Source organism: Cydia strobilella, chromosome 19 (assembly GCF_947568885.1).
Source record: "Cydia strobilella chromosome 19, ilCydStro3.1, whole genome shotgun sequence".
In the NCBI taxonomy this organism is placed as follows: Eukaryota; Metazoa; Arthropoda; class Insecta; order Lepidoptera; family Tortricidae; genus Cydia; species Cydia strobilella.
The window spans coordinates 2,071,103-2,085,663 of NC_086059.1; the positions used below are offsets into that span (position 1 = coordinate 2,071,103).

Below are 14,561 nucleotides of genomic sequence, written 5' to 3' on the forward strand. Positions count from 1 at the left end.
AGTATTTATTTTTGCAATAATTACTAGATTTAAGATTTGAGAGAATTGCTGTTTATTATAAGACGCGTTACAATAACAAAACAAATTAATAATAAAATTTTATAGGAATGTAAATAGGTATAGTGTTGTAGCACTATACCTATTTACATAAAAAAATCCTATATTTTTTTTTAAAGTTCCTACTTAAACCAACTTGTCTGAATTATATTGGTTAAAAAGGAGTAGTTATATTACTAATCATCAGTCATGATCATTATCTTTAATTTCTATTTAAGTAAAAAAAATTAAACTAATTATCTATTTTTAGTTCATGTACGTATAATAACTTGATGGATGTCAAAGGATATTTATGAAGATCTTAGAAGTTTTGTTATGAAAAAAAAATAGACTACCCGACTACCCGCCAATCATACCTCTATGATTGGTGCAAAACATGGTAATAACTTTTTAAAGATAAAATTCATTATCCTATTTTCAAATTACTCAAAATGAGAAATAATTTACAGCAAACATAATTGCTTACCAAATTCGTATACCTACATTTAAGATTCATTTCAAAGTAGAGTAGAATGCGGTTCGGTTTAGCATCTAACTGTAAATAAAGTTATTTAATGTAAAATGTATACTAGCGTTTAATTTAATTTGATATCATTTGAAGTAGCCGAAATTTCATCAAATCGGTTCAGTAGTTGTAAATTAAGTCTCGCCTGGTGCATGTCACTTGCTGGTCACACTACAATTTCCGAGACACCGTCAAGACACCGCCCAGTTTAGTGTCCCTATTGGCTTACTAGCTGTGGCTAGTATAGGAAACAAAAAAAAAGATTGATTGAAATTGATTTGGAATTTAATCAAAACTGACTATTTAATTGGACGAAATCAGCTCTGAATTAATTCAAAGCCAAAGTCCTGATGCGCAGGAAAAAGGAAATAGGTAATCAAATTCAAGAGTCATTCACGACTCATAATTGCTTTATGAGCGAACTTAGAGTCGCACTTGGCCGATTTTCGGTTTTCGGGTGGCTGTGACCACAACCTTTTTTGATGGCTGGATCCGCGCCTGCACAGAAGGCAAGATTAGCGAGCAAAGTGAACAACGCAAGGTTTTAATTCTCCAAAGCCAGAGTCATTTTTGCAGTATTGAATACACATGGTATATTTAAATAATTGTCCAAGCGCCTAATAGATGCGACGGGTGACCGGAAGGCTGGGATACCTCGCCCAGCGCACTGGCGTTGCCGTCCAGCGCGGCAACGCCGCCAGGCCCGCCAGCCTTCTTGGCAATCACCGGACGGCACAGATTTGGGGCCAATTTTTTATTTGTAAAGCCTGACCAGGAATATATGATCACGCGCCATGTTGCGAAATTTCTCTAAAACTAATTTTTTAATTGTAATGAGTTACGACAATATAAACTTAAAATCAATGAACAAAGACCTTATATTTTGAGTATATTGGAAGTGTTGCTACTCAGGGTTTCCCTCTGTGTGTCACATAGGGGGCGTTATTCAAGATCACATAATGGGACGAATATATGGGTTACCTTCGGCCAGGGGCCAAACAATAAGATATTACGCCTCATTGTGGCCCAAGACAATGCTGATCCGTCACGGCTTAAAATGGCCCATTCTTGGCCCATATTAGATGGATTAGCGGCCTTTTAGCGTATTGTGGATTAATTTACATTGTAAGGCAGAATTTGTGGACGACGAGCAAATTGTGATCCCATAGATATTTGCATTTCAGTATGTATGACGCAGACTTAACATTATTAGATAAGGTGGCTATTGTTTATAACTATAAAATAACTTAATTTTTCACGAAAAATAATGCCTATGTTACTTCCAAGATTATAAAAAATGCCCTTCAATCATTTTTATGTTAAGTTGTTTGAGCTTTAGTCCTTGCTTAAGGACAGTTGATTACAAATAATACAGTCATACATATATTTATTCAAAAAACATTGCCGTTTAAAGTTTTAATTTTTATCAGTTAAGTAAAAAAAGTTTCTTGATGATTTTAAAAACGGGTTGTTAAATTTCCAAAACATACTTGATAAAGTTTCAAATATATAAGTTATAAATGGTTCAAAGGTTGTTCTTAGAGCGCTACCTTTTGCCTCACAATATATTTCAGTATCTACGTCCGACTTACTACAAGTTGCACAGTCTGTTATTACTGCTCTTTGGTACGTTAGTCTTTTTTGCATATCCACCTGAACTCCGAAACTCCTTTAAAAAGTTATTGCATTATACAGCTTATCGGTTTCCCAGTGATATCTAATTCATAGCGGCAGCGGAAGGCCGAGTCCTTCCAGTATGACGCCAAATGAGAAAAGTTCTCAACAAAATTCACTGTTCGCGAGTCAATATTAACTACAACCCAGCAGCATTTCATTTGCGGCTGCTGAAATAAAATGTCGTTCGAATTTCATCTTTAAAACAATTGCATACGACGCTATTGACTTTTTGTTGGGCGCAATGCTGCACCAGTGCCACCAGTGGTAACCGCTTTCCGATGAAGTTTTTCTAATATGGCTGTCGGTGTTGATAAGCCGCCTCTATGTTTTGTTTGAACAGGCGATGGTGAAATATCACTGATTTTAAAAGATCAGTTTGGACGTTTAAAAAATACAGTGCTTTTTAATAGTGTAGGAATATCGTTTCATCATCAAAATGTTACTTACATTACGTCCCTGGTGAAATTAAACAGATAATCTTTAACACTAGAGTTTATAAATTATTCATTGTAGTGTGTGTATAAGTTATACATAAAGTAAATAAATAATTGAATCTTTTGATTTTACTATCTTGATAGGCGTATATAAAAAACAGGCCAAGTGCGAGTCGGACTCGCCCACCGAGAGTTCCGTACTTTTTAGTATTTGTTGTTAGAGCATCATCTGTTTTAACTGTCTAGCTATCACGGTTCACGAGATACAGCCTGGTGACAGACAGACGGACAGACGGACAGCGGAGTCTTAGTAATAGGGTCCCGTTTTTACCCTTTGGGTCCGGAACCCTAAAAACTAAACATGAGTTATTCTGGTCTAAAATAAACGTTTTTTTATACTTTACATAATTTACAGAGACATTACCAACTTAATCGAAACTTTTAAACTTCAACTCCTCGATTATAAAAACATGTATTCTGACAATAAATCGCCGCCATTATTCTCTCGAACCAGTATCTGTGACATTTCCCAGTTCCCTCGTAAAATACCCGGCAAACGGCATACACTATGCACGCCCGATATTGTTTCGTTGAATTTTAAATTTCGAACTCTATGCTTCCGGGGACTGGTGTTAGAGGTATGAATATCTTTTGGGATGGGCGAGAAAAGGAAAATAAAAAACCGGCCAAGTGCGAGTCGGACTCGCGCACCGAGGGTTCTGTACTTTTTAGTATTTGTTGTTATAGCCGAACGGCAACAGAAATACATCATCTGTGAAATATCAACTGTCTAGCTATAACGGTTCCTGAGATAGAGCCTGGTAACAGACAGTCGGACAGACGGACAGCGGAATCTTTGTAATAGGGTCCCGTTTTTACCCTTTGGGTACGGAACCCTAAAAACAACATCACGAGAAAGTTTTAAATTTGTAACGTATAAGCACATCTTAAAATTTGTATGCTCTCCGATTTTGGGTATATTATTGGTAGAAAAGTATAATTGGCAAGAAAGAAAGTTAACAAATAAAATTTCATAAAGCGATCAAACCACCCTAACAGGAAAATTGTTAAAATCTTTGACCCTAACTCTATAAAAATATTATTGATGTCGAACAAACCGAACATATGTTTTCATCCCTTCTTCGGAAAGCCCTTTTGGACACCGGCCAATCGGGCCCTTGGGGCTACCTTCACTTTTATTGAATAGACTTCCAATTTTAAGGATATTTCGGCATTTGAAAGGGCATTATGTTGAAACTTCCCTTCCGTATCGAAGAAAGGCGTAGGGGATGTGAATTGCTACAGAAAAAAATACAGTTAAAAGATTAAGGGAATATTTCTCGTCTTGTAACCATTAAAAAAAATTGGCAACTGACAAGTATAAGTAGGTGGTACCTATGCTGAATTTACAGTCTCTTATTTTAAGATATATCAGTATACACTTTATTTCAAGACGCCTAAACATAAAAAACCGGCCAAGTGCGAGTCGGACTCGCGCACCGAGGGTTCCGTACTTTTTTTAGTATTTCTTGTTATAGCGGCAACAGAAATACATCATCTGTGAAATTTTCAACTGTCTAGCTATCACGGTTCATGAGATACAGCCTGGTGACAGACGGACAGACGGACAGCGGAGTCTTAGTAATAGGGTCCCGTTTTTAACCTTTGGATACGGAACCCTAAAATTCCTAAACTTAACTAACGCATTGTCATAAAAAAACCACTGTAGCGCCATTGAAATATCCATTTTCAATCACTTGGTATTTTTTGACGCCTTGGCCACTTTCGTGGCAACCTGGCAACCCTTCCAAAAGTACGATACAGTCGCGTACTATTAATATTAAAAAAATTACCATACTAAACTTACTAATAATGGGCCAAAATTCTTTACGTTACCTTGTCCCCAAAAATGTGACGGAGTGAAGCTTCTTGTATGAGATTAAAATTAAGTTTTGAATTTTTCTCATGTAAAATATAACTTAAACTGTGGCTATCGGACCAGAATTAACTGTTATGTGTTGTGTTATGTATATTTATTATATATAACGTAGGTATTATATATATTTGTTATACTGTTACTTCAAATTTTTATCTTATTTTATTTATTTTCGCCCTCTTTTACAAATTTATTGACTTTCCTCTAGTCTATTGTACGCAGTGCTGTATCTGTCTACCGTTCTTCATCAATTCTCATCTACTCAAAGGTTAACTGGAAGAAATCCCTTAAAGGGATAAGTTCACCTTTGTACTGCCTATTTCTGTGCCATATTTGTGTTCTATGTCTTTATACAATAAAGAGTTTATACATACATACATATAATCTACAGCTCTCCAGCTAGACATGCAAAAGCATTCGACTACATGTAATTTTTAATTATCTAGTCACAAAAGCAGATATCACATGATATCTTTGTTACCAAAATTCAAGAAATATTTCCAAGATAAGTGGTAATATAGCTACTTATAACTACAGATACCGTGTCAAAAGTTACAAACTATTCGTACTTAAACCTTATTGCAACGACACAGGGTCTAGCAATGTTCAATTAAGTGTATGTGCTATCGATTTATCATGTATTGTCGTCCCACTTGCACATCGTTAACCATATCGGTAAACAATTATAAAAGTAAATTTGGAGCTAATCATGTACACGGTATCAGCCGGAATAAAAACACGTTTATCACAGACATCACAGTAGATACGCGTACGCTCTTTTAGTTACCAGTCGTGTTTTGATAAATACTCTTACAAGAAAAATATGAGTTTCACCGGAAAAGTAGTTCTAGTGACTGGCGCGAGCTCCGGTATCGGTGCAGCTGCCGCCATCTTGTTTACAAAAGAAGGCGCTCGAGTCGCCATCGTCGGTCGAAATGAAACCAAACTCGGCAACGTCGCAAAGCAATGCGCGGAAAAAGGAGAAACACCTCTTGTCATCAAAGCGAATGTATCCAACGAAGAAGAAGCGAGCACTATAGTCCAGCAAACTGTTGATAAGTTTGGAAAATTAGATGTACTCATCAACAACGCTGGCTTTTCCAAACAAGGTACGCTACTCGATGGAAAAATTCTCGAAGCATACGACGACGTAATGAAAACTAACGTCCGAGCTGCGATCCATCTGACAACCCTAGCAACTCCTCATTTGATAAAAACGAAAGGGAACATCATTAACACGTCTAGTATTGGGTCTCTTCGCGTCCCTCAAGTAACGACGCACGTAACTTACAGCGTTTCAAAAGCAGCTTTGGATCATTTCACGCGCTGCGCTGCCTTAGAACTGGCACCATCAGGAGTTAGAGTGAACAGCGTCAATCCAGGACCAGTGAGAACAGATATTCTACAAAATTCTGGAATACAAAACCCCGATGATGTGTGGGAAAAACTCAAAAGCGGTACAGCCCTGAACAGGATTGGAGAGCCTGAAGAAATAGCTGAACTCATGTTGTTTTTGGCCAGTGAAAAAGCGAGGAGCATTACTGGGTCTATTTATGTATCTGACAATGGATTTTTGCTTAAAAATTAGTGAAATCTTATTTTTTCAACATGTTTTTATCGTCTGTGCGTTCAATTTAACCGTTACATAATTTAAGCACATAAATAAAAAATATTAATCAATCAATCAATCAATCAATGTTTTTATTTGTTAAACATAGGTACATAGGTGATACAATAATTACTTAGAATCACCATGTCTTACCAGCATTAGGTATACAAATTTGTTTGTGTTGGTAAGTTTAATAATAAACTTCATGCATAAATCTTACTCTAAACATTACATTAAATTAAATTATTATTTGAAAAGTTGTTTATTCATTTATTCCAACAAACTATTTGTAGTCGTGGTGGTAACACATCGTAATTAATCTATCGATAATCATAATGTAGGATGTCTCAATAGGGGCAATTATATCCATATAACTTATATACCCCCATCCTACCAATTAATAAATTTAGCAAAGCCAATGATCATTAAAAAACAAAACTTAAAAAAAGTAAAATTGAGACCTAAATATTTTTGCTACATCCTGCAGATATTTATATGAGTAAGTATTTCATTCGATCCCCCATTGTCCACACTGAAGTATCCAAATTGGCTCGAACACTTGGGGTTGAATCTTAGCCAATATTTGTTTACAATTTAGCCGCGAGGGGTGGAAATAAGTCAAAAGATTATTGATAAAGCGAACACAAAGAAAATTGCTCAATTTGTTCTTAGTACCTACTGTTGAATAATTACCCATTTAAAATGAATGAAAACAAATATTTTCACTGTACATATGAGTGCAACCTTCCTTGTTGTTATATGAAAGTATAACTGCCATAAAAATGTGTGTTAGCTTATTTTAAATAGTTACCATAAAACCAGAGTTTCAAAGGTTACCCAGGCGACAAGAAAAATTTCACCTATTTAACTATCGTAATTTGTAAACTGAACGGAAGAAAAAGTGACCAAGGCCTCCAGTGCCCAAGGCTGGTATTGAACCGGCGCGGCGTCCTCTGCAATCGCGGCAGATGCCTAATGCCTAAACCGCTGGTCCAACGACTTTCGGAGAGGACGCTCCACACACATTACATCATCATATATTTAAGCGTAGACGTCGGTGGAGCAATTTCCATGTTCCGCGGTCCTCTGCCTTCTCTTTGACAGCCTGATACGGCACGACGTTGTTTTTCCATTATTTGATGCATGTACGCTCTCCTTGGTCTTCCCTTCTTCCTCTTTGCTTCAACTTTCCCTTCTATGATGTTTTTGATAAATTCACATTACATACATGGTTATATTTTCTATCGTATATTACATACATTTATTTAGGTATATGCTTAGTAATGTTTGTACTTGAAATAACAAAAGTTAAAATAATTTAATTTGTGACCTCATAGTATCGTATTTTGGCAGGTAGATGTAGATGTAGTGTAGGGACGCCCGGCCGGAGGCAGGCGGGCTGTCGATCACGTGTCGCGTTCATTCAGCCCAGTTCCCTGAAGTTGGAGCTGCAGGTTACTGTCCCGGCGGCATTCCCACACTATTCTCCTCAAATCTTCTTGTTTTCCTGCAGAACAGAAGGACATCTTTAAGTTCGACATCCTTTAGTACATTCTCTTTCAGCGTGTCTCTACCGAATATATTATATATAATTTGGCAGGTAACATAATAGGTATTTATATCTACACGTAAACCTACGACTTCAGCAGCTACAAACAGCGGGCCGCATTCCAGCGGGGGTCTATAAAGCAACGCTATCTCTGGCGAGCTTGGGCACCCCTGAATTGTTCTCTGTAAACATAGCTGCTGAAATTTATCTAATTCGGAGATGAATGGAGATAATTATGGTATTTATATTTGTTATGCAATTGTTCTATGGGATAATAAATAAGCACAGAAGTTATACAAAATATTCAGACTTAAATATTCACGAACTAATATTTATTTATTTATACTTTCCACATAAAATAAGTACGAATGGTGGACTTAATGCCTTAAGGCATTCTCTACCAGTCAACCACTGCGCCAAAAAGAGATGTTTGTTGGTGCAGACTTTGTACTGTATTTGAAAATATCACTTAAACGATATCACTACCTACTATTTACAAATTAAATACTAATTATAGTATACCTATTATATTTAAATCCTAAACTTAAACATTATAATTTGTACTTACTTAATACTTTATACTCTTTAACGGCCTCCGACTCCTATCTGGAGGTTCAGAGTTTGAATCCCGGTAAGGGCATTGATTTGTGTGTTCATCACGAATATTTGTTCCTGAGGTACGGATGTTAATAACGTATTTAAGTATTTTCATATTTAAGGCGCTAATACCTGTAGCTAAAACCATTATGAAACAGATTTTAAGTATGTAAGTTTAAAATCTTAAGTTCTAAAATCTTTTATAAAGTTCTTTGTTGATATTTTCCGATACTTTTACTAAAAATCTTTAAAACATTATAAAGTTTAAACACTATTCCCATTATCGTAAGAAAGCAGTTAGCAAAAAGTTAGGGTAAGTGCTCCTGTAATGGGGCCGCTAATACCGCGGTAAATATCGCCAACGGGCTTAATATTAAAACGGTCATACAAACCTACCGTTAACACGTCACTGATTAAGGTGGGTTTACATGTTTTACAAGTTTCCGCTTAACATCCGTTGTTGTGTTTGTATGTAGGTAAGTCTTCAGATTTTTCACTTTTTAGAACAAACACGTACTGCGGGATTTTTGCGTTTATTGTGCGATAACAATATATATTATGTCAGTTTATTACACCACCTGATAATAAAAAACAAATGTTGTAACTAGTACCTATCGCGTAATAAATTTAACGCAACCAGAATAGAATACCGATTAGTCTTGACCACGCGCAAATTTTTTATACTTACTGAGAAAATAATCAGTATTTTTTATTACAAGGTATCAAACAAAAAATGTACTTGTAAACCACCCAAGTAGACCCAATATTATGTAGGATGAAAGTTTATGTACGTATGTATATGTAGTTGTGCACGCACACATACATAGTTAGTTTCGGGAGCAAAGTCAGAGATGGTACTTTCAAATGAGTTTCCATAAAATGCTTCAAGTGGGCTCTCTTTACATATTATACTTACTTTACTCTTTGTAATTACCTATCAAAAAAACTGCTGATATAATTAAAATAGCGCCATCTAGTGAGTTGAGACCTATCTTGACCTAGGCAGCACTTTAGACGCAGATTATATAATACTTCTTACGAATTTCGATTAAGGAAAACACACTCATATTGCTTCATGCGTTGGTTGGAGAGCTACGATGTGTCCCACTTTATACTGGCTCCTATTTCACCACGGTGACAGGTGCGATAATTGTCGACATCACTGTTACTGACATCACGGGCCTCCATAGGCTACGGTAACCGCTTGCCATCGGACGCGCGGTGTGCTTGTTTGCCACCAACATTTTAATTAAAAAAACTCCATTATACGACCAATAAATAAGTACTTATTTTGCGAAGCTAATGACAATTGTCACAAGAAACACGACCACTGTCACGAAATTCTGACACAGCGGCCGTAGCACGGTTTCAGTTTTATCACCTGTCACCAAGCCTGTCACGTTCTAACAAGTATGTAAGTGCGAAAGTGACAGGCGATAAAAATGGAACCGTGCTGCCACAGCAGAACACATTTCCTATAAAGAATTACCGAAAATTCTTTTTAATCTTGTGACAATAATTGTCATCAACATCATCATAAACTTACCTGTTTTTTGATGATATAATAGTTTTTTAAAATAATACAACGATGGTGGCAAACAGGAATACGGGCCGCCCGATGGTAAGCGGTAACCGTAGCCCATGGAGGCCTGTGACGTCAATAACAGTGATGACGACAATTATCGCACCTGTCACCGTGGTGAAATAACCTGGTAATACCCTCTTTTTTCCGCCAGAGGTTAAAAATAAATTATAAAACTCTATATAAGCCTAGACTAAGCAAGACGCGATGGCGCAGGGTCATCGCAAACAAATGAGCGGTGTAAATCCACCCGTATCGCAGCCTCTACCCTTCCCAGCCGTGTAGTGATGCTATGTGCCAGACTTTAAGATCGGATGGGTACTTTCATTTTATACTCGTAGTTATGTGTGGTCGCTTATACCTCGCGCGTCGAATGATGGTCCTTTATGACCATTAATTTTTAAAATATTTGTACAATACAATACAATACAAATCGTCTTTATTGCTCACCAATATAAATTGTTGTGTTGTTTTGTAAATGTATTTCATAATATTGTCTTCGGTTACCGTGATAAGTAATAGGGAATATTACGCGAAACTCAGCGTAGGTGGCGCCACTACCACAATCTGAGGGTCTATCGCGAAACAAGGAAATAGAAATTTCGTTATCCAACATCACTGTCACTCTTGCATATTCGAGCAATAAAGAGGCAGATAGCGAAATTTCGGTTTCGCGTTTCCCGGTAGGTCCTCTGTAAACAAACCGCCTTGATGCATCAATGTCATATTTTATTATCTCTGAAAACTTGTCAAAAACCCGTTAAAGGTACAGTATGTATAAGTTACTCTATGGTTTACTAAAAAGGCTAGTGCTGCACTGGTGGCAGAACATTGCAGTAATATCCCCTATTTGTACACATAGTATATAATTGTACGCGATAAACAATGTATTGTAGTTATGAAATCCTCAGTCACCCGTTGACGACGAACGCTGTAAAGGGTTCGAAATGTCGGGATGTAGTAGATATAAATTCAATATAGGTACACGATATGATCTGTTTTCTTAGTTTTATTTCAGATGTAGATATTTCATGTTTATAAAGTTTTTCAATGGCTGCAGATCCAAGCAATGCCATGTTACACAAGGTTTAAAAATGAGGATTGACACGGTTATTGATAATAAAATGTTTTTTTTATCCTACCATCGCTGAACGAAAATTAAATGCGTGCATGCAAAATAGGATTATCAAAGAATCTGAATTGAATGAAGATAGAAGGTTAACAAGAAAAGTAGTTACAGGCCAATAAAAAAAATCCATCCAAATTAAACTATTTTGTTTAAATTTATTATAAAAACGTATTAAAAAACTGTGCAAATAAATATAGATACTTTGGTTTTTATTATACTAAAAAAAATGTCGTCTGTGAAAATGCTACGGTTGTTACTTTATTATACAAAAAACATCAAATTCTGATCAGCTAAATCATATAAATAAATACCTAGTGTTTTTTCGATAAGTCAACCTCGTAAACGTCCTTAGCAGCACTACATGTTGCTTTATTTGACGCTCATAAGCGCATTGTAATATGCCTACTTGAAAACAAATCTTTATCTTATCTTATCTTTATCTAGTTCTCCTTAGCAGCACTATATTTCTTACCTCGCCCCATCCCTACCTCACCTACGTGGAGGTAGTTAAGACTTCAAGTGTTTCGGACGTCGCCGTGAATTTATAGATGCCTGTATTGGTTTTGTTCGTGTGTGCATAAATTAGGAGCTGGAGCCATTACTTACACATATGCTGGGGACTTTGATCGAGAAGGGGTAGGTTTGATTCATTGTTTAATTTAATTTAATTAAAAATACATGCAGGTACAAAAAGCATTACGATACGAAGGAAATGCCGCCAGCATCCTTGGTACAATGCCTCAAGGAGCTATTTTAGATTTAAGCTAGTTATTAATTTAGTTTAGTAGTAACACTATATCTTGTAGGAATGTAAATAAATGATTTATATTTCGGTATAAAAAATGTTAGCTGTGTACTCACTACCGGCCAATGACTAAAAACCATACGTCAAGGGTCAAAATTCATCGATATTTTCATACAAAGTGTTATCTTTCTGTTATTTTAAGAAATCTAAAATAGGTACTCCTCGATTATATTCACGTGAACTTTGTACTTTTTTAGGGTTCCGTACTCAAAGGGTAAAAACGGGACCCTGTTACTAAGACTCCGCTGTCCGTCCTTCTGTCCGTCTGTCACCAGGCTGTATCTCATGAACCGTGATAGACAGTTGAAATTTTTACAGATGATGTATTTCTGTTGCCGCTATAACAACGCACTTAAATATTTATTTTATTCTGTTTTTAGTATTTAAACAGAATAAAATAAATATTTAAGTGGGGCTCCCAAACAAACGTGATTTTTTTGCCGTTTTTTGCGCAATGGTACGGAACCCTTCGTGCGCGAGTCCGACTCGCACTTGGACGGTTTGTTTACGTACAATCCTTATATCACATATGAGAACAAATGACCTGATAAAACGTAGAATTAGGGCCCACTCAGACTCTTAAAACATTACCTAGGTAAAAAAGAGACTGTAAAACCTAAAAATAAATGATTAAATTAACCTCGATGCCAAAAAGTATAATAACCAACAATAATAAAAATAAACAACCTAAAACATCTGACACTACGCAATTTGAGCGCAATAAATTACCTTTCAAGCCAAATCAATCATCCTAATTGCAAACAAAAACTATTTTTTGTCCCTTACTCCCCAGTCGCAAAAGTAATAGATAGAGAGCGATGAAACAATTCCAACGGTAATTGGGGTAGACGCCTCGGGAGCCAAGTGACACCCTGACATATGACGATATTGTGTAAATTGTATACCCATATTTCGTACGTGACAGCTATGGGCGCCTTTACCCTACGGTGTCCCAAGACTGATGATGCGGATGTTTTTTGAATGATTGTAGATTGGTATGTCTTAGTGATACAAGTATGTTCTTATGAAATGTAATTCGATTATTAATAGGTAATTAATGTTATACAGCTGAGGAGGCATTCTAAACATGATAATTACCTATAAGAAATTTAGTGTTACCTACATTATAAATTAAGAACTGATGAACTTATATGATATGTATAAGACCTATGTACCAACACAGCTTTACAATAAAGAAAACTTATCTTATCTTATCTTAAGAATATTTAAAGCGCAATCGCGTCGAGAAGCCGGCAACAAAGATAACTATTTACAAATCGCTTTTCCGTGTAAGAAAATTCGCGAGTAAAGAGTACTTCCCTAGTGCGCAAAATATTCGTTAATAAAAAAGACCAGGTGCGGGTAGTTCGAAAAACTCGCGCGCCTAGAAGATGTTGATGTCAACTTTAGCCAGTCTTTTCCGAGACCACGGGGACAACGCCGTCCTCGAAACGTCGGAGGTAAATTTAAAACTTATTTTACGCGATTAAGTCCCGTCGTTGTGAATTTTGAAGGCCCGATGACTCAGAATGCTTTTGTAAAACTTTACAGTTAGGTAATAAATGGACTCTTTAGGTTACAATATTTAGGTGTTCATTTAAAAAGAGCGCCAGTGGCCTAGCGGTAAAGATGGGCGACTTCCAGTCCGAAAGAAGCGGGTTCCAACCCCGCCTCATACTCATGACTCATGAGTTTTTCGGAACAAACTGGACTAATCCCAATGTCAGTCGCTTTCATAAAAACTAGCGCCTACACCAATTCTTAGGATTAGTTGCCGATTGGACCCAAAGCAACCATGATCTGTGGCAACCGAGACAACAAGAGGAAGTTGATAATGAAAGTTTTGTTGAAGTTTTGGCGGCATTACAAATCTTAGTGATTTTTCAAAACCACATCGAGTCAGTAGACATCGGGTGAAGCTTTACGTTCGTTCGTTCATCTATGTTAGTCTCTTGCAAAGTCGAATAAAAAAATATTCGAAACATGTTCCCGTATTTTCCCCTTACCCAGACCATAAAGCCATAGCTCCTGATCCGACGAAAGCAAAGACGAATGTCAAAACACCGTATCCTGAATAAAATATAAGCGAGACGAGTGCTCAGTTTCGAGATATAATGCTATTGATAAATTTACCAACGTCTCTCACATGATATTAAGGGGTGGCACATTGCCACCCTTGCCCGATCTATTATTATGCTGGGCAGGTCGCGACGTATGGAGTTAGGGTTGCCGACGGCTTGAAAAGAAATTTAGTCGTTGTTAATTGATTAGTTGGACTAATACACACATAAAGTATTTCTAAAAAGTATTTAAGTATTTTATTTTGGTTTGGACACGTGGAAATAATGAGTGAAAGAAGGCTAACAAAGAGAGTGTATAAGGGAAAGGTAGAAACGGGAGTTGGAAGGGGCAGACCTCGGCGGACTTTCTCTGAACAGATCGGGGAAATCCTGAAGTAAGGCCAGGTCAAGAGCACCCTAAACCGGCGAGCGTGTATGAGGAATGTTATGAAAGTGAAGGAAGCGAAAGAGGTATGTCAGGATCGTAGCAAGTGGAAATCCGTGGTCTCTGCCTACTCCTCCAGGAAATAGGCGTGATTATAAGTATGTATGTATGTATATACGTATGTATGTATGTAAAGTATTTCTCATCGCTTTCGAATACGGCGATCCTCAATAAAA

General features: G+C 36.8%; 1 protein-coding gene across 1 annotated transcript; it reads left to right on the forward strand.

Moving 5' to 3' along the window:
- The first annotated feature begins 5,419 nt into the window (after positions 1–5,419).
- Positions 5,420–6,197, forward strand: LOC134749882 (A-factor type gamma-butyrolactone 1'-reductase (1S-forming)-like). Its single transcript, XM_063684882.1, has one exon. It carries the CDS (start codon positions 5,433–5,435, stop codon positions 6,195–6,197), a length of 765 nt encoding a protein of 254 aa, XP_063540952.1. The 5' UTR covers positions 5,420–5,432.
- The last annotated feature ends 8,364 nt before the right edge of the window (positions 6,198–14,561 follow it).

What these genes read in the sequence shown, in the direction of transcription:
- LOC134749882 (XM_063684882.1), top strand. Translation starts at nt 5,433, where the DNA reads ATGAGTTTCACCGGAAAAGTAGTTCTAGTGACTGGCGCGAGCTCCGGT.